The 25271-nt window shown below is 45.4% G+C and overlaps 1 protein-coding gene across 3 annotated transcripts in view; it reads right to left on the reverse strand.

Moving 5' to 3' along the window:
* Nucleotides 1–25271, reverse strand: part of PPP2R3A (protein phosphatase 2 regulatory subunit B''alpha) — a 140192-nt gene that overhangs the window by 13512 nt on the left and 101409 nt on the right. For all 3 annotated transcript variants that reach the window (XM_038749836.1, XM_038749842.1, XM_038749841.1), the window contains exons 10-12: nt 17507–17682; nt 11647–11765; nt 6953–7059 (exon numbers count right to left, since the gene is read on the reverse strand). In XM_038749836.1, the coding sequence (XP_038605764.1) occupies nt 6953–7059; nt 11647–11765; nt 17507–17682 (402 nt within the window). The remainder of the gene's footprint in view (nt 1–6952; nt 7060–11646; nt 11766–17506; nt 17683–25271) is intronic.

Raw genomic sequence — 25271 nt, forward strand, 5'->3', positions numbered from 1 at the left:
AGCGAGTTGAGGAGAAGGGGGTGGTCCACAGTGTCGAGGGCAGCTGAGAGGTCGAGGAGGATTAGGATAGAGTAGGAGCCATTGGATTTGGCAAGCAGGAGGTCATTGGCGACCTTTGAGAGGGCAGTTTCGGTGGAGTGTAGGGGACGGAAGCCATATTGGAGGGGGTCGAGGAGACAGTTGGCGTTGAGGAATTTGAGGCAGCGTGTGTAGATGACTTGTTCAAGGAGTTTGGAAGGGAATGGTAGGAGGGAGATAGAGTGATAACTAGAAGGGGAGGTGGGGTCTAGAGAGGGTTTTTTTTAGGATGGAGGAGATGTGCGCATGTTCGAAGGCAGAGGGGAAGGAACCAGTGGAGAGTGAGCGGTTGAAGATGGAAGTTAACGAGGGGAGGAGGGAAGGGACGAGAGATTTCATAAAATGCGAGGGAATGGGGTCAGAAGCACAGGTGGCTGGAGTAGCACTTGAGAGGAGGGAGGAAATCTCATCTGAGGATACTGCTGGGAAGGATGGGAGAGTAGCGGAGAGGGTTGAGATCGGGGTTGGAGAAGGGGGAGGAGTGACTTTGGGGAGCTCAGACCTGATGGAGTTAATTTTACTAATGAAGTAGGAGGCCAGATCATTAGGGGTTTTGTTGTGGGATTACAACTGTGAAACCCACGTGGGACAACCTGATTACCTTGTATGCCCCCCAGCGCTTAGAACAGTGCTTGGCTCATAGTAAGTGCTTAACAAATACCATCATTATTATAGAGCGCAGGCCTGAGGCAGAAGAACCTGGGTTCTAATTCTGACTCTGCCACTTGTCTGCTGTGTGACCTTGCTCAAGTCGCTTCACTTCTCTGTGCCAGTTACCTCATCTGTAAAATGGGGATTAAGAGAGTGAGCCCCATGTGGGACAGGGACTGTTTCCAACCTGATTAGTTTGCACCTACCTCAGGTTTTAGTACAGTACCTGCCACCTAGTAGGCCCTTAACAAATACCATTAAAAAACCCCACTAAATGGAGCCATTTGGGAATGGGACCAGTTTGTTTTGGGGAACCTGCCTCCTGGCCAGCAAGGCCTTAAAACATTTTTATAATTTTCCCAGGAATGTGCTGGGGTGGTGTGTGCCTGCTTAGTACAGTGCTCTGCACACAGTAAGCGCTCAATAAATACGACTGAATGAATGCCATGAACCGCATATTCTTTTCCAGAAACATACAAAGATTTCCTTCCAAATGGGCTTTTTATGGAAAATGGGTTGAAAATCAATTTCAGTTTATAAAGCCGGTTCAGGATAATCTGATTTCTAAATGTCCAGTTCAGTTTAAGTATTCTGATTCCACCGCGTTTGCAATTATTTATTACATGGCACTTTTCCAAGTGCTTCTATAGCGTGTAAATACTATTGATCGATTAGGGGCTGAGGTGAGGGCTGGGGGGGGCTTTCTGATTTATGTGTGTTATCACTACAACAGCCTTGAGGTAGGCATGGGTAATGTAATTCTCATTTAAGGCTGATGACGAAGAATCGGCTCATTTGTCCTGGAATAATATTGTGGTTTCTGTTATGTTCCAAGCCCTGTACTAAGCCCTGAGGCAATAATAATAATAATGGCATTTATTAAGTGTTTACTATGTGCAAAGCACTGTCCTGAGCGCTGGGGAGGTTACAAGGTGATCAGGTTATCCCATGGGGGGCTCACAGTCTTAATCCCCATTTGACAAGTAAGGTCACTGAGGCACAGAGAAGTTAAGTGACTTGCCCAAAGTCACACAGCTGACAATTGGCGGAGCTGGGATTTGAACCCAGGACCTCTGACTCCATAGCCCGGGCTCTTTCCACTGAGCCACTAGATCCCACTTAGGACTCAGAGTCTAAGAACTGGGAATTGACATATAAGCTTGGTAGTCCTGAAAATATTAACTAGGGACTCTGTAGTAGTGAAATTATTAAATGGGCTACCACTTGTATTCACCCTATAATGCTGCAGGCAGTTCTCAATTTAGGAAGTTTTGAAGTACAACAAATAGTACAAATTTTTCTACACTTGTTTCAGTATTACAACAGATGGGTTTTGACTACACAACACTCGTCCCCTTTATGGCACTCTCTCTAGAGGAGGGAATTTGGGGTGCTGAGGAGGTGAGGCACAAGGGAAGAATCAATCAATCACTGGCACTTATTGAATGTTTACTGTGCAGAACACTGTATTAAGCGCTTGGGAGAGTAAGATTCGATAGAGTTAATAGACATGGCCCCTGCCCGCCCCCAAATAAATGGGGAAATCATTTTAAGGATGGGGGAGGGATTGTAAACTCCTCACTATAGGCCATAATAATAATAATAATTGTCGTATTTAAGTCAAGTCACTTCACTTCTCTGTGCCTCAGTTGTCTCATCTGTAAAATGCAGAAGCAGCGTGGCTCAGTGGAAAGAGCATGGACTTTGGAGTCCGAGGTCATGGGTTCAAATCCCCACTCCGCCAACTGTCAGCTGTGTGACTTTGGGCAAGTCACTTAACTTCTCTGGGCCTCAGTTACCTCATCTGTAAAATGGGGATTAAAACTGTGAGCCCCCCGTGGGACAACCTGATCCCCTTGTAACCTCTCCAGTGCTTAGAACAGTGCTTTGCACATAGTAAGCGCTTAACAAATACTATTATCATTATTATTAATAATGATAATTATCATATTTGTTAAGTCACTTCAGGGGGAGGGGTTGTAAACTCCTCCCACTAGGCTATAATAATAATAATTATCATACTTAAGTCACTTCACTTCTCTGTGCCACAGTTATCTGTAAAATCGAGATTAAGATCGTGATCCCCTCATGTGGGACAGGAACTGTGTCCAACCCGATTAGCTTGTATCTACCCCAGGGCTTAATAATAATAATAATAATAATAATAATAATAATAATGATAATAAGTCATTTGTTAAGCGCTTACTATGTGCAGAGCATTGTTCTAAGCGCTGGGGGGGATACAAGGTGATCAGGTTGTCCCACGTGGGGCTCACAGTCTTAATCCCCATTTTACAGATGAGGTAACTGAGGCTCAGAGAAGTTAAGTGACTTGCCCAAGGTCACACAGCAGACGTGGTGGAGTTGGGATTCGAACCCGTGACCTCTGACTCCAAAGCCCGGGCTCTTTCCACTGAGCCATGCTGCTTCTCTAAGTACAGTGACTGGCACAAATGTTTTTTTTTTTTTTTAAAGGAATGCTTTAATTCCTTCTGCTCCCTTCTCTAAAGGCAAGACAATCTGATAATTGAGTAGTCCTAGACAGCGGTAATAATGGAGCAACTGCCATTAATTTAAACTGATTAATTTATTAAATTAAATTGAACTGATTTAATGCTGTGGTCAATTCCGCCACAGCCCGCATTTTCAATATGCGTTTTGGCTAGAACGCCAGTGAGATATTAGAGTTCATTCTTCTTCTTCTAGACTGTGAGCCCACTGTTGGGTAGGGACCATCTCTATATGTTGCCAACTTGTACTTCCCAAGCGCTTAGTACAGTGCTCTGCACACAGTAAGCGCTCAATAAATACAATTGACTGATTGATTGCAGCACTCGTGTGGTCAGAACACGATGTGGTGTTGGAAGACACATTTGGGGCCGTGCACGTGGAGTGGTCAGGGTTTGTAGACGTTAAAACAATTTCTTCTTGACACGGAGTTCTGTGGGAATGTAACCCGCCAATTACTGGAAAATTAACTCTCTAGCCCTGGGTTTGAGGTCATTTGCAAGGAGAAAGATTCCAAAATTCAGTTTTGCCAAAACATTGTGTTTTCATGACCCTTTCTGGATAGAACACTGCTGCGGAATTGAGGACCATCCTTTCGTTAACATGTGTCTATTTGGATACAGCATGATGGGGTGTCAGAAAGGGCCAACTTGGGCAGCGTGAGGGCTATGGGATGAGCGTCGGTGAACCCGAGGTTCTTCAGAGAACCTCTTAGGGAAGTGGTATGGCTTAGTGGATAGAGTATGGGCCTGAGAGTCAGAAGGTCATGGGTTCTAATCCTGGCTCCGCCATACTACTACTACTACTACTACTACTACTACTACTACTACTACTACTACTACTATTTATTAAGCGCTTACTATGTGCAAAGCACTGTTCTAAGTGCTGGGGAGGTTGTCCCATGTGGGGCTCACAGTCTTCATCCCCATTTTACAGATGAGGGAACTGAAGCCCAGAGAAGTGAAGTGACTTGCCCAAAGTCACACAGCTGACAAGTGGCAGAGGTGGGATTTGAACCCATGACCTCCGACTCCAAAGCCCGGGCTCTTTCCACTGAGCCATGCTGCTTCTCTAAATGGGGATCGAGAGTGTGAGCCCCACTTGGGACAGGGATTGTGTCCAACCCAATTTGCTTGTAGCCACCCCAGCGCTTAGTACAGTGCTCAGTGGAAAGAGCACGGGCTTTGGAGTCGGGGGTCATGGGTTCAAATCCCGGCTCTGCCAATTGTACTTTGGGCAAGTCACTTAACTTTTCTGTGCCTCAGTTCCCTTACCTGGAAATGGGGATCGAGAGCGTGAGCCCCACTTGGGACAGGGACTGTGTCCAACCCAATTTGCTTGTAGCCACCCCAGCGCTTAGTACAGTGCTCAGTGGAAAGGGCACAGGCTTTGGAGTCGGAGGTCATGGGTTCAAATCCCGGCTCTGCCAATTGTCAGCTGTGTGACTTTGGGCAAGTCACTTCACTTCTCTGGGCCTCAGTTACCTCAACCTGTAAAATGGGGATGAAGACTGTGAGCCCCATGTGGGACAACCTGATCACCTTGTAACCTCCCCAGTGCTTAGAACAGTGCTTTGCACATAGTAAGCACTTAATAAATGCCATCATTATTGTTATTATTTATTTTACAGTGCCTGGCATACAGTAAGCATTTAACAAATACCAAAATTACTATTATTATTCAAGGATTGGACCCCCATGGTATGGCTGAACTGTCTCACCCTCATGGTCTAGTGGTGGGAACTTTGCAGCAACGAGAACTGGAGCCCAAGTCGCCCCCGGTAGGTCTTGGGCAAATTCCCTGGAGACTGTCAGCTCCTTGTGGGTGGAGAATATGTCTACCAACTCTGTACCAAGCGCTTAGTACAGTGCTCCACACATAGTGCTCCCGGCTCCGCCAACTGTCAGCTGTGTGACTTTGGGCAAGTCACTTAGCTTCTCTGTGCCTCAGTTACCTCATCTGTAAAATGGGGATTAAGACTGTGAGCCCCCCGTGGGACAACCTGATCACCTTGTAACCTCCCCAGCGCTTAGAACAGTGCTTTGCACATAGTAAGCGCTTAATAAATGCCATCATCATCATCATAGTAAGTGCTCAATAAATATCATTTATCGATTGAATCGTCACCATTCCGAGCCTTACTCCATGAGCACCTTGACACTCATCCCAGCCCCACAAAACCTACGTAAATATCCTTATACTCTACGATTTCCCTTCTACGGTGCTCTGCACACAGTAAGTGCTCCATAAATATCATTGATTGATTGATTGGTTATCTGTAACATATTGTAATATAATAATAATAATGATGGTATTTATTAAGCGCTTACTATGTGTAAAGCACTGTTCTAAGTGCTGGGGGGGATACAAGATGATCAGGTTGTCCCACATGGAGCTCATAGTCTTAATCCCCATTTTACAGATGAGGTAACTGAGGCACAGAGAAGTTATGTGATTTGCCCAAAGTCACACAGCTGACAAGTAGCGGAGCCGGGATTAGAACCCATGACCTCTGACTCACAGGCCCATGCTCTTTCCACTGAGCCACACTGCTTCTCTGTCTCCCTGCTCTATTCTGTAAGCTTCTTGAGGGCAGGGATCATCAGCGTGGCTCAGTGGAAAAGAGCCCGGGCTTTGGAGTCAGAGGTCATGGGTTCAGATCCCGGCTCTGCCACTTGTCAGCTGTGTGACTTTGGGCAAGTCACTGAACTTCTCTGTGCCTCAGTTCCCTCATCTGGAAAATGGGGATGAAGACTGTTAGCCCCCCCATGGGACAACATGATCACCTTGTAACCTCCCCAGCACTTAGAACAGTGCTTTGCACATAGTAAGCACGTAATAAATGCCATTATTATTATTATTATTATCATGTCTACAAACTCACTCTACTATATTGTACTTACCCAAGCACTTAATACAGTGCTTGGTACAGTACAGTAAGTGGTCAATAAAAACTATCTACTGATTGATACAGTGGGAAATAAACTTTCAATCGTATTTACTGAGCCCTTACTGTGTGCAGAGCACTGAACTAAGCACTTGGGAGAGAACGATAATAATAATAATAATAATGGCATTTATTAAGCGCTTACTATGTGCAAAGCACTGTTTTAAGCGCTGGGGAGGATACAAGGTGACCAGGTTGGCCCACGGGGGGCTCACAGTCTTCATCCCCATTTTCTAGATGAGGTAACTGAGGCACAGAGAAGTTAAGTGACTTGCCCAAAGTCACACAGCTGACAGTTGGCGGAGCTGGGATTTGAACCCATGACCTCAGACTCCAAAGCCCGGGCTCTTTCCACTGAGCCACGCTGCGATATCACAGTGGACCTGCTTGGTACCTGGTTTGGCCCCCTCTCATTCTTCCATTCATTCATTCAATCGTATTTATTGGGCGCTTACTGTGGGCAGAGCACTGTACTTTTAAAACTCCACTGACTGCTGAGGTGACCTCGCTGGTCAATCTTTTGTTTCACAGCAGAAATCTCTTTGAAGAAACGAATGGAAATGGAACGAAGCGGAAAGAAACGAGTAAGCATGCTGATGGGTGAAGGATGCGGAACCTTGCCTTTTTAATATGTTTTCCGTGAATCAAACTCATAGGGATCCACGGGACAGGAGAACGGGCCGGAGGAACGGAAGGTGGTGGTGGGGCGCGTCAGTTTGAGCGATTCCCCTTTCGACTGCCGGGCCGGTTGGGGAGAATTTCACCTACCCTTCGCGTATCTGTTCACTAGCAGATTCCTCCGCCACAAGGACTTCGTACTCCTCAGCGGCAAATCTGTCCCAGTCGGAAGGCTCCGGCCCGTCGTTCTCAGCGTCCTGCTTGGCGAGAGGGAAGAGAGGCGTTAGGGAGCGAAAACCCTTGGGTTTGATGACGAAGGGCGGCAGATAATAATAAAGATGGCATTTACTAAGCGCTTACTATGTGCAAAGCACTGTTCTAATACGCAGTGATCAGGTTGTCCCACGTGGGGCTCACGGTCTTCATCCCCGTTTTACAGATGAGGGAACTGAGGCCCAGTGAAGTGACTCGCCCAAAGTCACACAGCAGACAGGTGGCGGAGTTGGGATTCGAACCCATGACCTCGGACTCCAAAGCCCGGGCTCTTTCCCACTGAGCCACGCTGCTTCTCTGCGGCGTGCAGATTTGGGATGGGAATCTACGCTGCGGGTTTGGGATGGGAATGAGGGGATTAAATATGACTGGTTTGTCTCGGTCCCCACCGGAGGAGACCGTGGCCGTGGTCCCCACTTCCCCTCTCCACGGGGTTCATTCATTCAATCGGATTTATTGAGCGCTTACTGTGTGCAGAGCACTGTACTAAGCGCTTGGAAAGTGTCCTGGTGCCTATTGGGCCACCCACCGTTAGTCTGTGGGCACTAGCCAATGGCTCCTTACCCCACTTACCTATGGAAACATTTTTTGTGCAGGTGAGAAATACATTTAAAAAAAGTAATAATAATAATAATAATAATGATGGCATTTATTAAGTGCTTACTATGTGCAAAGCACTGTTCTAAGCGCTGGGGAGGTTACAAGGCGATCAGTTTGTCCCAGGGGGGGCTCACAGTCTTCATCCCCATTTTACAGATGAGGGAACTGGGACGCAGAGAAGTTAAGTGACTTGCCCAAAGTCACACAGCTGACAATTGGCGGAGCCAGGGTTTGAATGCCATTTATACCCCCCTTCGTGAGATTAGGAGAAGGCTGGAGTAATCCAATTAATACGAATAATAATAATTGTGGTATTTGTTGAGCGCCTACTGCCAGGCGCTGTACTAAGCGCTGGGGTGTTGCCAACTTGTACTTCCCAAGCGCTTAGTACAGTGCTCTGCACACAGTAAGCGCTCAATAAATACAATTGATTGATTGATTGGGGTGGATACAAGCCAATGGGGTAGGACACAGCCCCTGGCCCACGTGGGGCTCACAGTCTCAATGATAATCACGATACTTCTTAAGTGCTTCCTATGTGCAAAGCACTGTTCTAAGCACTGGGATCGATACAAGTTATTCAGGTTGGATACAGTCCCTGTCCCACATAGGGCTTGCAGTCTTAATCCCCATTTTACAGATGAGGTAACTGAGGCCCAGAGAAGTAAAGTGACCGCCCGAGGTCACACAGCAGACCATGAGGCAGAGCCGGGATTGGAACCCATGTCCTTCTGATTCCCAGGCTCCTGCTCTATCCACCAAGCCACACACTAATAAATGGTATTTATTGAGCACTTACTGGGTGCAGAACACTATACTAAGCACTTTGGGTCTGGGAGTCTAAAGGACCTAGGTTCTAATTCCGCCTCTGCCACTTGTCTGCTGTGTGACCTTGGGTAAGACACTTTGCTCTTCTGTGCCTCAGTTTCCTTATCTGTAAAATGGGCATTGAGACTGTGAGCCCTAAGTAGGACAGGGACTTTGTCCAACCCTTCTAGACTGTGAGCCGGCTGTTGGGTAGGGGCCGTCTCTATATGTTGCCAACTAGGACTTCCCAAGCGCTTAGTACAGTGCCCTGCACACAGTAAGCGCTCAATAAATACGATTGAATGAATGAATGAATGAACACTGTTTGCTTGTATCCACCCAGCAGTCGGTATAATGCCTGGCACATAGTAAGCGTTCAAAAAATAACCCGATTATTAGAGTTCAATTCTATTCAAGTAAATCCTGCCCTCAAGAAATTTAGGGTCTAGTGTTCCGAATCAACCCTCAGTCTTGAGTAATAATAATGATAATTGTGTTGTTTGTAGGGATTTTTTTTGGGGGGGTGGTATTTGTTAAGCATTTACTATGTGCCAGGCCCTGTTCTCCGTACTGGGGTAGACACAAGCTAATCGGGTTGGACACAGTCCCTGTCATTCATTCATTCATTCAATCATATTTATTGAGCGCTTACTGTGTGCAGAGCACTGTACTAAGCGCTTGGGAAGTACAAGTTGGCAACATACAGAGACGGTCCCTACCCGACAGCGGGCTCCAAGTCTAGAAGACTGTGCCATGTCCCATGTGCCAAGTGGTAGAGAAAGGGTGAGAACCCAGGCCCTCTGACTCCTGGGCTCGGGTTCTTACCACTAGACCCCGCGGCTTCTTATTTTTAGGCCTGTCTTCCTGTGAGAATGGGTTCTGCGTGTTTACCATGGAGGAGGGTAATCAATCAATCAATCAATCGTATTTATTGAGCGCTTACTGTGTGCAGAGCACTGTACTAAGCGCTTGGAAGTACAAGTTGGCAACATATAGAGACGGTCCCTCCCCAACAGTGGGCTCACAGTCTAGAAGGGGAAGACAGAGAACAAAACAAAACATACTAACAAAATAAAATAAATAGAATAGATATGTACAAGTAAAATAAGTAAACGAATAGAGTAATAAATATGTACAAACATATATACATATATACAGGTGCTGTGGGGAAGGGAAGGAGGTAAGATGAGGGGGATGGAGAGGGGGACGAGGGGGAGAGGAAGGAGGGTAGTAATATTACAATAATAATTGTACTTGTTAAGCCCTTACTTTGTACCAAACACTGTTCTACGTTCTGGGGTAGATACAAGTTAATTCCCAGACTGACCCCCTCCATCCTCTCCCCCTTCTCTCCCTCCCCATCCCCCCCGCCTTACCTCCTTCCCCTCCCCACAGCACCTGTATATATGTTTGTGCATATTTATTATGCTATTTATTTATTTTACTTGTACATATTTATTCTATTTATTTTATTTTGTTAATATGTTTTGTTGTCTGTCTCCCCCTTCTAGACTGTGAGCCCAATGTTGGGTAGGGACCGTCTCTATATGTTGCCAACTTGTACTTCACAAGCACTCAGTACAGTGCTCTGCACACAGTAAGCACTCAATAAATATGATTGATTGATATGTATATATGTTTGTGCATATTTATTACGCTATTTATTTATTTATTTTACTTGTACATATTTATTCTATTTATTTTATTTTGTTAATATGTTTCGTTGTCTGTCTCCCCCTTCTAGACTGTGAGCCTGCTGTTGGGTAGGGATCGTCTCTATATGTTGCCAACTTGTACTTCCCAAGCGCTCAGTACAGTGCTCTGCACACAGTAAGCGCTCAATACGATTGATTGATTGATATGTATATATGTTTGTGCATATTTATTACGCTATTTATTTATTTATTTTACTTGTACATATTTATTCTATTTATTTTATTTTGTTAATATGTTTTGTTTTGTTGTCTGTCTCCCCCTTCTAGACTGTGAGCCCGCTGTTGGGTAGGGACCGTCTCTATATGTTGCCAACTTGTACTTCACAAGCACTCAGTACAGTGCTCTGCACACAGTAAGCGCTCAATAAATACGATTGATTGATTGATATGTATATATGTTTGTGCATATTTATTACGCTATTTATTTATTTATTTTACTTGTACATATTTATTCTATTTATTTTATTTTGTTAATATGTTTTGTTTTGTTGTCTGTCTCCCCCTTCTAGACTGTGAGCCCACTGTTGGGTAGGGACCGTCTCTATATGTTGCCAACTTGTACTTCACAAGCACTCAGTACAGTGCTCTGCACACAGTAAGCGCTCAATAAATATGATTGATTGATTGATTGATATGTATATATGTTTGCGCATATTTATTACGCTATTCATTTATTTATTTTACTTGTACATATTTATTCTATTTATTTTATTTTGTTAATATGTTTTGTTTTGTTGTCTGTCTCCCCCTTCTAGACTGTGAGCCCGCTGTTGGGTAGGGACCATCTCTCCATGTTGCCAACTTGTACTTCCCAAGCGCTCAGTACAGTGCTCTGCACACAGTAAGCGCTCAATAAATACGATTGAATGAATGAATGAATGTGGGGCTCACAGTCTTAAACCCCATTTTCCAGATGAGGTAAGTGAGAAGTGAAGTGACTTGCCCAAGATCACCCAGCAGACGGCTGGGATTAGAACCCAGGTCCTTCTGATTCCCAGGCCTGTGCTCTATCTATAGAGAAGCAGCTTGGCTCAGTGGAAAGAGCCCGGGTTTTGGAGTCAGAGGTCGTGGGTTCAAATCCCAGCTCCACCACTTGTCAGCTGTGTGACTTTGGGCATACCACTTCACTTCTCTGGGCCTCAGTTACCTCATCTGTAAAATGGGGATGAAGACTGTGAGCCCCACGTGGGACAACCTGATTACCCTGTATCTACCCCAGTGCTTAGAACAGTGCTTTGCACATAGTAAGCGCTTAACAAATACCAACATTATTATTATTATTATTATCCACTACTTCACGCTGTTTTTCCTTCCCCTTAGTGTTGGAACACGTGCTCTGGTGTCAGTGTGCCTGGGTTTCGGGTTTTAAGAACACAAGCTCCTTGAGGACAGGGTTTGGGAATGCCACATTTGGGAACAAGAATAACAATAAAAAAAATGCGCTGGAACCTTCTGCACGGCAAAGGGGTCCCTCTGTTCATGGTCCAGGTACTTCTCCAGATTAAAGAAGGTGTCGTAAAAAATGTGAGCCATTCTGCATCTTTTTAGGTCTCGGAGTGTGATTCTTCCTGCATGAAGAAGAAAATAATGATTTCACCAAAGCCTGTTTAGTAATTGCATAATAATAATAATTGAGATATTTATTAAGCACTCACTATGTGCCAGGTACTGTACTAAGTGCTGAAGTGGATACAAGCAAATCAGGTTGGACACAGTCCCTGTCCCTCGAGAGGCTCATCTCTATCCCCACTTTACAGATCAATCAATCAATCGTATTTATTGAGCGCTTACTGTGTGCACAGCACTGTACTAAGCGCTTGGGAAGTACAAGTTGGCAACATATAGAGACAGTCCCTACCCAACAGTGGGCTCGGCACAGAGAAGTAAAGGGACTCACCCAAGGTCACACAGCAGACAAGTGGTGGAGCCGGGTTTAGAACAAATGAAAATTCCTTTACTCTCAACAAAACCACAGATTGTGTAGGCTCAAGTTAATGATTTTTAATCATCAGCAATTGATTCTTTGGTCAACAGTGGATTTACCACCATTGGTTCTTGTGTATTGCAGACTCCTGATTTTCTAGTAACGGGTATTACAAGACTCAAATCCCGAGAATCCTGAGGTCCGTCTTTGAGAAGCTCATCTAATCATCATCATCATCATCAATCGTATTTATTGAGCGCTTACTGTGTGCAGAGCACTGTACTAAGCGCTTGGGAAGTACAAGTTGGCAACATATAGAGACAGTCCCTACCCAACAGTGGGCTCACAGTCTAAAAGGGGGGAGCATTAGTCTAATGGAGCATTAGTCAACATTTAACAGCCTTAAGAGTGACAAATTCGGGTTCATTCTTCCTTCAACACTTGTGTGTCAGGAGAAGCAGCGTGGCTCAGTGGAAAGAGCCCAGGCTTTGGGGTCAGAGGTCATGGGTTCAAATCCCGGCTCCGCCAACTGTCAGCTGTGTGACTTGGGGCAAGCCACTTAACTTCTCTGGGCCTCAGTTACCTCATCTGTAAAATGGGGCTTAAAACTGTGAGCCCCCCTGTGAGACAACCTGATCACCTTGTAACCTGATCAGGTTATCACCTGATCACCTCCCCAGCGCTTAGAACAGTGCTTTGCACATAATAAGCACTTAACAAATACATTATTATCAAGTGCTTAGTACAGTGTTGTGCACACAGTAAGCGCTCAATAAATACGATTGAATGAATGAATGAATGAACCTGATGTGGTACTGGAAGACAAATTTCAGGATGGACAGAGCCCGGCACAGAGTAAGCTCTTAACACTACGGTTCACTCATTCAATCGTATTTATTGAGCGCTTACTGTGTGCACAGCACTGTACTAAGCGATGAGATGGTCCTGTATTGCCACCAGTCTGCGGTGAGAGCTCCGGGACTTCAAATCATCCAAAAAAGAAGCAGCATGGCCCTAGTGGATAGAACATGGGACTGGGCATCGAAAGGACCTGCCACTTGTCTTTTGTGAGAACTTAGGAGTTGGTAGACACATTCCTCGCCCACAACGAGCTGGAGTAACGACGACGATGGCATTTTATTAAGCGCTTACTATGTGCAAAGTACTGTTCTAAGTGCTGGGGAGGTTACAAGGTGATCAGGTTGTCCCACGGGGGGCTCACAGTCTTCATCCCCATTTTACAGATGAGGTCACTGAGGCTCAGAGAAGTGCCCAAAGTCACACAGCTGACAAGTGGCGGAGCTGGGATTTGAACCCATGACCTCTGACTCCAAAGCCCGGGCTCTTTCCACTGAGCCACGCTGCTTCTCTAAAGAGAGTAAAGATTCCCCCGCCCTAAGATAGGGTAAGAGAACTCTTCATCTCCTAGTCAATCCTTCTCTCGTCTTGTCTTATGCCGTTGAGTCGTTTCCGAGCCGTAGAGGCACCAAGGACACATCTCTCAAGGCCCCTTCAAGGCCCTACTGAGAGCTCACCTCCTCCAGGAGGCCTTCCCAGACTGAGCCCCTTCCTTCCTCTCCCCCTCGTCCCCCTCTCCACCCCCCCATCTTACCTCCTTCCCTTCCCCACAGCACCTGTATATATGTTTGTACATATTTATTACTCTATTTATTTTACTTGTACATATCTATTCTATTTATTTTATTTTGTTAGTATGTTTGGTTTTGTTCTCTGTCTCCCCCTTTTAGACTGTGAGCCCACTGTTGGGTAGGGACTGTCTCTATATGTTGCCAACTTGGACTTCCCAAGCGCTTAGTACAGTGCTCTGCACACAGTAAGCGCTCAATAAATACGACTGATGATGATCTCTCGCAGAATGCCCCGCTCTCCATCTGCAATCCTTCCAGTAGCAGATCCGTACAGTGGGGAAGGTTAATCAGCAATATTGGCTTGACTTTCTCGCTCTGTGGTTCCCTGTTCGGCTGCGCGGTTTATATCTTCGTAGCCCATTGTTGGGTAGGGACTGTCTCTATATGTTGCCAACTTGTACTTCCCAAGCGCTTAGTACAGTGCTCTGCACACAGTAAGTGCTCAATAAATACGATTGATTGATTGATTGTGGGTTTTACCTGGATTTTGGCTTGCATTTTACTTAAAGCATTAGTTTTTCCCTCTCTCTCTCTCTCTCTCTGTCATCAATCAATCAATCGTATTTATTGAGCACTTACTGTGTGCAAAGCACTGTACTAAGCGCTTGGGAAGTACAAGCTGGCAACACATAGAGACGGTCCTATATGTTCACCAGAGCTTCTCTAGATCCCTCCTTTAAATCCTGGCCAATCAATCAATCAATCAATCGTATTTATTGAGCACTTGCTGTGTGCAGAGCACTGTACTAAGCGCTTGGGAAGTCCAAGTTGGCAACATATGGAGACAGTCCCTACTCAACAGTGGGCTCACAGTCTAGAAGCCAGACTTCTCCTCTCTCATTCCTTTTGAAAATTCCAGTCCTTACTCAGCATATGCCAGGTGGAAGACCTCTGTCTTGGAAATCCGAGTTGTAACAAGTACGGGGGCTAGAGGAGCAGCGTGGCTCAGTGGAAAGAGCCCGGGCTTTGGAGTCAGAGGTCATGGGTTCAAATCCCAGCTCCGCCCATTGTCAGCTGGGTGACTTTGGGCAAGTCACTTCACTTCTCCGGGCCTCAGTTCCCTCAACTGTAAAATGGGGATTTAAGACTGTGAGCCCCCCGTGGGACAACCTGATCACCTTGTAACCTCCCCAGTGCTTAGAACAGTGCTTTTCACATAGTAAGCGCTTAATAAATGCCATCATCATTGTTATTATTATTATTATTAAATCCTGGCCAGACTTCTCCTCTCTCATTGCTCTGAAAATCCCAGTCCTCATTCAGCATATGCCAAGTGGAAGGCCTCTGTCTCGGAAATCTGAGTTGTAACAAGTATGGGGGCTAGAGGAGCAGCGTGGCTCAGTGGAAAGAGCACAGGCTTTGGAGTCAGAGGTCATGGATTCAAATCCCAGCTCCGCCCATTGTCAGCTGTGTGACTTTGGGCAAGTCACTTCACTTCTCTGGGACTCAGTTCCCTCATCTGTAAAATGGGGATGAAGACTGTGAGCCCCACGTGGGACAACCTGATCACCTTGTAGCCTTCCCAGTGCTTAGAAAGACTTTGGGCCCGTTGTTGGGTAGGGACCATCTCTATATGTTGCCAACTTGTACTTCCCAAGTGCTTAGTACAGTGCTCTGCACACAGTAAGTGCTCAATAAATATGATTGAATGAATGAATGAACAGTGCTTTGCACATAGTAAGCGCTTAACAAATGCCATCATTATTATTATTATGATGATGATGAGCGCTTTGAGTCCTGCCTCAACAGGGTAGACAGTATTAGAAGAATCAGGGAATGTTTCCACAACGCAAATCTGTGCTCCGTGTGTTGCATCGCTAAAGAAACTCTTTGTGTGCGACATCAAGCCGGATGGTCAGTCAATCAATGTTATTTATTGAGCGCTTACTGTAGGCAGAGCACTGTACTAATCAGGGAAGGCCTCCTGGGTGAATAATACAGTGCAAGTTTTCCTTATTCTGGGATTCTGCAAGTGCTCAACTCTCGCATTAATAGTAACCATGGTATCTGTTAGGAGCTTACTAGGTGCCAGGCACTGTACTAAGTGCTGGGGTAGATACAAATAATGATAATAATAATAATTGTGGTATGAGAAGCAGAATGGCATAGTGGATAGAGCACAAGCTCAGGAGTCAGAAGGTTATGGGTTCTAATTTTGGCTCTGCCACTTGTCTGCTATGTGATCATGGGCACGTCTCTATGCCTCACTTACCTCATCTGTAAAATGGGGGTTGAGACTGTGAGCTCCACATGGGACAGGGACTGTGTCCACCTCGATTAGCTTGTATCCACCCCCGCGCTCAGTACAGTGCCTAGCACATAGAGAAGCAGCGTGGCTCAGTGGAAAGAGCCCGGGCTTTGGAGTCCGAGGTCAGGGGTTCAAATCCCGGCTCTGCCAAATGCCAGCTGTGTGACTTTGGGCAAGTCACTTCACTTCCCTGGGCCTCAGTTCCCTCATCTGTAAAATGGGGATGAAGACTGAGAGTCCCCCGTGGGACAACCTGATAACCTTGTATCCTCCCCAGCGCTTAGTACGGTGCTTACAGCGCTTAGAACAGTGCTTTGCACATAGTAAGCGCTTAATAAATGCCATCATCGTCATCATCATCATCACCACGTAGTAAACGCTTGACAAATACCTACAATATTATTATTGTTAAGTGCGTACTATGTGTCAGGCACTGTACTAAGCAGTGAGGTAGACACAAGCAAATCGGGTTGGACATGGTTCCTGTCCCACATGGGACTCCCAGTCTTAATCCCCATTTTACAGATGAGGTAGCTGAGGCCCAGAGAAGTGAAGTGACTTGCCCAAGGCCATTCATTCATTCAATCGTATTTATTGAGCGCTTACTGTGTGCAGAACACTGTACTGAGCGCTTGGGAAGTACAAGTTGGCAACATAGATGGTCCCCACCCAACAATGGGCTCACAGTCTAGAAAAGACTAGAAGGCCACGCAGCAGACAAGTGGCAGAGTAGAGAAGGAGCACGGCTCAGTGGAAAGAGCCCGGGCTTGGGAATCAGAGGTCATGGGTTTGAATCCCAGCTCCGCCACTTGTCAACTGTGTGACCTTGGGCAAGCCACTTAATAATAATAATAATGATGGTATTTATTAAGCGCTTACTATGTGCAAAGCACTGTTCTGAGCGCTGGTGGGATACAAGGTAATCAGGTTGTCCCCCAGGGGGCTCACAGTCTTAATCCCCATTTTACAGATGAGAGAACTGAGGCCCAGAGAAGTGAAGTGACTTGCCCAAAGTCACACAGCTGACAATTGGCGGATCCGGGATTTGAACCCCTGACCTCTGACTCCAAAGCCCGGGCTCTTTCCACTGAGCCACGCTGCTTTCTCTGTGCCTCAGTTCCCTCATCTGTCAAATGGAGATTAAGACTGCGAGCCCCCCGTGGGACAACCTGATCATCTTGTCACCTCCCCAACGCTTAGAACAGTGTTTTGCACATAGTAAGCGCTTAATGCCATCATTATTATTATTATTATTAACTCGGGTCCTTTGTGAGCCCACTGTTGGGTAGGGACTGTCTCTATATGTTGCCAACTTGGACTTCCCAAGCGCTTAGTACAGTGCTGTGCACACAGTAAGCGCTCAATAAATACGATTGATCGATTGATTGGTTGATTTTACTCCCAGACCCGGGATCCTTCCAGCAGGCCCCGCTTCCTTACGGGGGAACCGGGTGTCATTCCCAGTTAAGTGTTTTCCGTAGGTCTCACCATCAACTTCGGGCTTCACCAGGTCAAGCATCTGGCAGAGCAAATCGTGGAACGGCAGAGGTTCGATGCCCATGGCTTCCATCCGCTCACATTGTTCCTCATAGAAATATTCCAGCTCGTACATAGAGAGCACGCCGTCCCCATCCAGGTCCATGCAGCGGAACCAATATTCAATGCTAGGAAAAAAAAAAATCACGTTCAGAGGCCCATCAGAAAATAATACCTGTCTCCATGTTTTGTTTTTCATTCATTCATTCAATCGTATTTATTGAACGCTTACTGCGTGCAGAGCACCCTACTAAGCACTTGGGAAGTACAAGTTGGCAACATAGAGAGACGGTCCCTAACCAACAATGGGCTCACAGTCTAGAAGGGGGAGACAGACGACAGAACAAAACATATTAACAAAATAAAATCAATAGAATAAATATGTACATTCATTCAGTCGTATTTATTGAGCACTTACTGTGTGCAGAGTACTGGACTAAGCACTTGGGAAGTACAAGTTGGCAACATGGAGAGATGGTCCCTACCCAACAGCGGGCTCACAGTCTAGAAGGGGGAGATGGACGACAAAACAAAACATATTAACAAAATAAAATAAATAGAATAAATATGTACAAGTAAAATAGAGAAATAAATACATACAAACATATATACATACATATAGGTGCTGTGGGGAGGGGAAGGAGTTAAGGCAGGGGGGAGGGGGAGGAGGGGGCTCAGTCATTCATTCAATCGTATTTATTGAGCGCTTACTGCGTGCAGAGCACTGTACTAAGCGCTTGGAAAGTCCAGGTTGGCAACACAGAGAGACGGTCCCTACCCAACAGCGGGCTCACAGTCCAGAAGGGGGAGAGAGACGACAGAACAAAACATATTAACAAAATAAAATCAATAGAATAAATATGTACATTCATTCATTCATTCAATCATATTTATTAAGTGCTTACTCTGTGCAGAGCACTGTACTAAGCGCTTGGGAAGTACAAGTTGGCAACATATAGAGACGGACCCTACCCAACAGCGGGCTCACAGTCTAGAAGGGGGAGACGGACGACAAAACAAAACATATTAACAAAATAAAATAAATAGAATAAATATGTACAAGTAAAATAGAGAAATAAATACATACAAACATATATACATACATACAGGTGCTGTGGGGAGGGGAAGGAGGTAAGGCAGGGGGGATGGGGAGGGGGAGGAGGGGGCTCAGTCATTTATTCAATCATATTTATTGAGCGCTTACTGTGTGCAGAGCACTGTACTAAGCGCTTGGAAAGTCCAGGTTGGCAACAAAGAGAGATGGTCCCTACCCAACAGCGGGCTCACAGTCTAGAAGGGGGAGACAGACGACAGAACAAAACATATTAACAAAATAAAATAAATAGAATAAACATGTACATTCATTCATTCATTCAATCGTATTTATTGAGCGCTTACTGTGTGCAGAGCACTGTACTAAGCGCTTGGGAAGGACAAGTTGGCAACATATAGAGACGGACCTTACCCAACAGCGGGCTCACAGTCTAGAAGGGAGAGACGGACAACAAAACATATTAACAAAATAAAATAAATAGAATAACTATGTACAAATAAAATAGAGTAATAAATATGTACAAGCATATATACATACATACAGGTGCTGTGGGGAGGGGAAGGAGCTAAGGGGGGAAGGGGAGGGGGAGGAGGGGGCTCAGTCATTCATTTAATCGTATTTATTGAGCGCTTACTGTGTGCAGAGCACTGTACTAAGCGTTGGGAAGTGCAAGTTGGCAACATAGAGAGACGGTCCCTACCCAACAGCAGGCTCACAGTCTAGAAGGGGGAGACAGATGACAGAACAAAACATATTAACAAAATAAAAGAAACAGAATAAATATGTACATTCATTCATTCAATTGTATTTATTGAGCGCTTACTGTGTGCAGAGCACTGTACTAGGTGCCTGGGAAGTACAAGTTTTGTTGTCTGTCTCCCCCTTCTAGACTGTGAGCCCATTGTTGGGTAGGGACCGTCTCTCTGTGTTGCTGATTTGTGCTTAGTACAGTGCTCTGCACACAGTAAGCGCTCAAGAAATTCTGTGAGCCCATTGTTGGGTAAGAACCATCTCTATATGTTGCTGATTTCAGCGTGGCTCAGTGAAAAGAGCCCGGGCTGGGGAGCCAGAGGTCGTGGGTTCTAATCCCGGCTCTGCCACTTGTCAGCTGTGTGACCTTGGGCAAGTCACTTAACTTCTCTGTGCTTCAGTTACCTCGTATGTAAAATGGGGATGAAGACTGTGAGCCCCACCTGGGACAACCTGATTACCTTGTATCTACCCCAGCGCTTAGAACAGTGCTTGGCACATAGTAAGTGCTTAACAAATACCAACATTATTATTCCCAAGTGCTTAGTACAGTGCTCTGCACACAGTAAGTGCTCAAGAAATACTGTGAGCCCATTGTTGGGTAGGGACCGTCTCTATATGTTGCTGACTTGTACTTCCCAAGCGCTTAGTACAGTGCTCTGCACACAGTAAACGCTCAATAAATACGATTGAATGAATGAATAATAATAATGTTGGTATTTGTTAAGCTCTTACTATGTGCCAAGCACTGTTCTAAGTGTTGGGGGAGATACAACGTAATCAGCTTGCCCCCCGTAGTGCTCACAGTCTTAATCCCCATTTTACAGATAAGGTAACTGAGGCACAGAGAAGTTAAGTGACTTGCCTAAAGTCATACAGCTGACAAGCGGCAGAACTGGGATTTGAACCCATGACCTCTGGCTCCCAAGCCCGGGCTCTTTCCACTGAGCCACGCTGCTTCTCATCAGATGAAGAGAGTCTAATATGTTGCCAACTTGTACTTCCCAAGCGCTTAGTACAGTGCTCTGCACACAGTAAGCGCTCAATAAATACGATTGATGATGATGATGATATTTTGTATTCCTAGTGGCAGCCTCTGAGAACTATATTCATTTTTATTTACCTCGGACCACTTACATTCATTCGTTCATATAATAATAGTAATGATGATGGTATGGTTTGGAAGCAGCGTGGCTCAAGGGAAGGAGCCCGGGCTGGAGAGCCAGAGGTCATGGGTTCAAATCCCGGCTCTGCCACTTGTCAGCTGTGTGACCTTAGGCAAGTCACTTAACTTCTCTGGGCCTCAGTTCTCTCATCTGTAAAATGGGGATGTAGACTGTGAGCCCCATGTGGGACAACCTGATTACCTTGTATCTACCCCAGTGCTTAGAATAGTACTTGGCACATAGTAAGCGCTTAACAAATATCAACATTATTATTATTATTATGTTAAGCACGTACTATGTGCCAGGCACTGTACTAAATGCTGGAGTAGATACAAGCAAATCGGGTTGGGCACAGTCCCTGTCCCACAGTCTCAATCAATCAATCAATCAATCAATCAATTGTATTTATTGAGTGCTTACTGTGTGCAGAGTACTGTACTAAGTGCTTGGGAAGTATAAGTTGGCAACATATAGAGACAGTCCCTACCCAACAGTGGGCTCACAGTCTAAAAGTCTAAAACTGTGGGCTCACAGTCTAAAAGGGGGAGACAGAGAACAAAACCAAACATACTAACAAAATAAAATAAATAGAATAGATATGTACAAGTAAAATAAATAAATAAATAAGTAGAGTAATAAATATGTACAAACATATATACATATATACTTATGCTGTGGGGAAGGGAAGGAGGTAAGACGGGGGGATGGAGAGGGGGATGAGGACAATCCCCATTTTCCAGATGAGGGAACTGAGGCCCAGAGAAGTGAAGTGACTTGGCCAAGGTCCCACGGCAGTGGAGCTGGGATTAGAACCCAGGACCTTCTTACTCCCAGGCCCCTGCTCTATCCACTATGCCACACTGCTTCTCATCTGTCTAGTGTCCTTCGAAACTCCCATTTTATCTTGTGGTTTATACGATGTGGAAAAACAAACATCATCTGGAGGCAATCATCAATGGTATTTACTGAGCGCTTACTGTAAGCGGTGCACTGTACTAAGCCTCTGGGAGAGTCCAATCCAACAGAGTTGGTAAGCCCGTTCCTTGCCCACATCGAGCTTAAATAATAATAATGATGATGGTATTTGTTAAGCGCTTATTATGTGCAAAGCCCTGTTCTAAGCGCTGGGGAGGTTACAAGGTGATTAGATTGTCCCATGAGGGGCTCACAGTTTTAATCCCCATTTTACAGATGAGGTAGCTGAGGCCCAGAGAAGTGAAGTGACTTGCCCAAAGTCACACAGCTGACAGAGCCGGGATTTGAACCCATGATCGCTGACTCCAAAGCCCAGGCTCTTTCCATTGAGCCACGCTGCTTCTCTGATAATGCCCAGAGACCCAGAGCACACCACCTGAAAAACGATTCAAGAAAATAAACCAACTTTGCTACCGCTTTCGTTTACAAGAGTCACAATAAGCGCTCAATAAATATGATGGGTTCATTGACACATTTTAAACGTCAGACTCCAGCGATCCATCCTGGGTGACAAGGAAGGTTTGAAAGGATGCCAGTGTTGATTTTCCAGGAGCATTCCTGCAATTTAATCGACCTAAGGAAGACGTTCACACCCACTATCTATAGGTCGAGTGGCGATGCCGATTCTTTTCGGCCTTTCATCCCAAGGGAGTGGCAGGTTGATTTTCCTATTCCTGTTACTGTGCTCCACTTCTTCTGAAATATCTAACCCTGGAAGAAAGAACCTGCGACATTCATCTGTCAGCCTTATGAATTACCTTCCTCCGTAAGGCCAAACCTATTTAGTTTATCGTCTATCTATTACCCGCTGCTCTGCAAAGACCTCGGTCTTTGGGCTTCAACACGGAAGGAAATTTCTTCATTAGCTCCAACTGAATGGAAGCGATTCAGCGCTTTATCTTTCTACCTAACTCGTTCCCCTTCTTTCAGCGCTTAGAACAGTGCTCAGCGCTTAGAACAGTGCTTTGCACATAGTAAGCGCTTAACAAATACCACTATTATTATTATTATTATTGTAGCTTCTTATATGCCTGCAAGGAGCATGGGCAAGAAAAGTGGATTTTTGGCTTTAATCTGTACGGGATGCATCTTATGTGGGTGGCAACCTCAGGTTGTTCTGATTGACGGCTTTTGACATCCACACCATAGGTCTGGGCTACAACCAATTCTGGGAATTCTGATGGGAAAGCCACACCTGCATATATGTATATATGTTTGTACATATTTATTACTCTATTTATTTTATTTGTACCTATCTATTCTATTTATTTTATTTTGTTAGTATGTTTGGTTTTGTTCTCTGTCTCCCCCTTTTAGACTGTGAGCCCACTGTTGGGTAGGGACTGTCTCTATATGTTGCCAATTTGTACTTCCCAAGCGCTTAGTACAGTGCTCTGCACACAGTAAGCACTCAATAAATACGATTGATGATGATGATGATGACATCAGACATTTCTGACTTTTCACCTTTTACCACACTGCTTCCCTTACTTATACAGCTGGTTCACATGGAGTAACTTCTATACGTTCAATTTCATGGGAAGCGGCATGGCTTGGTGGAAAGATCACAGGCCTGGCAGTGGGCCTGGGTTCTAATCCTGCCTCAGCCGCTTGCCTGACGGGTGATCTTGAGCAAGTCACTTCACTCCTCTGTGCCCTAGTTTCCTCCACTGTCCAACCATCAGTGGTATTTATTGAATGCTTACAATGGGGGTTCAAAACCTGTTCTCTTACCTACTTAGGCCACGGACCGTGTCCGAACTGGTTGATTTGTATCTCAGAATGGGGCTTGTCACAGAGTACGTGTTTAACAAATGCCACAAATAAATAATAAATAATTTACTCATTCTGATTCCACTCTTTGTATTTTCATGTCTGTCAATTCATTCATTCATTCAATCATATTTATTGAGCGCTTACTGTTTGCAGAGCACTTGGGAAGTACAAGTTGGCAACATATAGAGACAGTCCCTACCCAACAGTGGGCTCACAGTCTGTCAATCTGTCACTAGACTGCAAGCTCCTTGTGGACGGGGGGTGCAGGGGGGTTCTTTTCCTCCTGTTGCACTTTCCCGGACGTTTAGAACAGTGCACTGCACTTGGAGGAAGCTCAGACACCATGATTACTAACAGTCCATCAATGGTATTTATTGAGCACTGTGCTAAGTGCCTGGGAGAGTAAAATAAAACAGAATTAGCGGACACATTCCCTGCCCTTAATACGTTTCCAGTCTAGTGGAGCTTTGCTGGTGGGAGGGTGACCAGTGGATTATAAATCAGGGGCTTTAATTACGTGGGTCCACTGGCCATTGAGGTGGCCCGCCTGAAGCCAGATGGACCACGCTGCTTCCCCTAGGACACAGTCCATGTCCCTTGTGGGGCTCGCTGTTGTAATCCCCGTTATACAGATGAGGTAACTGAAGCCTAGAGAAGTGTTGTGACGTGTGTTGTGTTGTGCCCAGGGTCGCAACTAGGACTCAGTTCCACCCAACTCCCAGCTCGTGCTCTATCCACGAGGCCGGGTTGTTTCTATGTAGTTTGCTCTACGTAGGTTGTCTTTCCTGAGCACCTATTACCTTGAGCAAAGAGCAATGGGAACTTTAGTAGCCAACAAGAGGCCCTCCCTATGGGGAAGTGATTTGAAAATTTCAAAGTTTTACAACTTGAGTAATCAACATGTAACCCGGCAAAACTCAACTCAAATTTCAGTTACTTCTCTGCTTATATACTGTCATTTCTCTCCCACTCTGCAAAACCCTTTTTTTTTTTATTGCTATCTGTTAAGTGCTTACCATGTTCCATGTACTGTCCTAAACACTGAGGTTGGTACAAGTTTATCAGGTTGGACACAGTCCCTGTCCCACATGGGGCTCACAATCTAAGTAGGAGGGAGAACGGGTATTGAATCCCCCCATTTTGCAAACAAGGAAACTGAGGCTCAGAGAAGTTAAGTGACTTGCCCAAGGTCACGCAGCAAGCAGTTGGCAGAGCCAGGATTCAAACTCAGGTCCACTGACTGCCATGCCACTTCTCTTGTCTACAGTCTTCTAGACTGTAAGCTCTTTGTGGGCGGGGGTTGTGCTTACCAACTCTGTTGTAGTCTCCCAAGTGCTTTGTACAGTGCTCTGCACACAATAAGTGCTCATTAAACTTCTAGTCTTCTAGAAAGTCTTCTAGACTGTGAGCCCGCTGTTGGGGAGGGACTGTCTCTATATGTTGCCAACTTGTACTTCTTAAGCGTTTAGTACAGTGCTCTGCACACAGTAAGCGCTCAATAAATGCGATTGAATGAATGAATGAATGAATGATTGAAAGCTCCCATCCCGGAGAATGATGAAATCACCAAAATATGCCTCATGCACCTCAATCAGTAAACCAGGTGGTGATAACTCCAGGGGAATTGAATACTAAATAATAATAATAATTGGCATTTGTTAAGCGCTTACTATGTGCAAAGCACTGTTCTAAGCGCTGGGGAGGATACAGGGTGACCAGGTTGTCCCACGTGGCGCTCACAGTCTTCATCCCCATTTTACAGATGAGGGAACTGAGGCTCAGAGAAGTTAAGTGACTTGCCCAAGATCACACAGCAGACACGTGGCGGAGCCGGGATTCGAACCCATGACCTCTGACTCCAAAGCCCGGGCTCTTTCCACTGAGCCACGCTGCTTCTCTAAGCCCCCTCCACACTGTAAACTCACTGTGGATGGGAGATGCGTCTAGCGACTCTGTTACGTTGTACTCTCTCAAGGCTTAGTACAGTGTTCCGCAC

Source organism: Tachyglossus aculeatus, chromosome 1 (assembly GCF_015852505.1).
Source record: "Tachyglossus aculeatus isolate mTacAcu1 chromosome 1, mTacAcu1.pri, whole genome shotgun sequence".
Classification (NCBI taxonomy): Eukaryota; Metazoa; Chordata; class Mammalia; order Monotremata; family Tachyglossidae; genus Tachyglossus; species Tachyglossus aculeatus.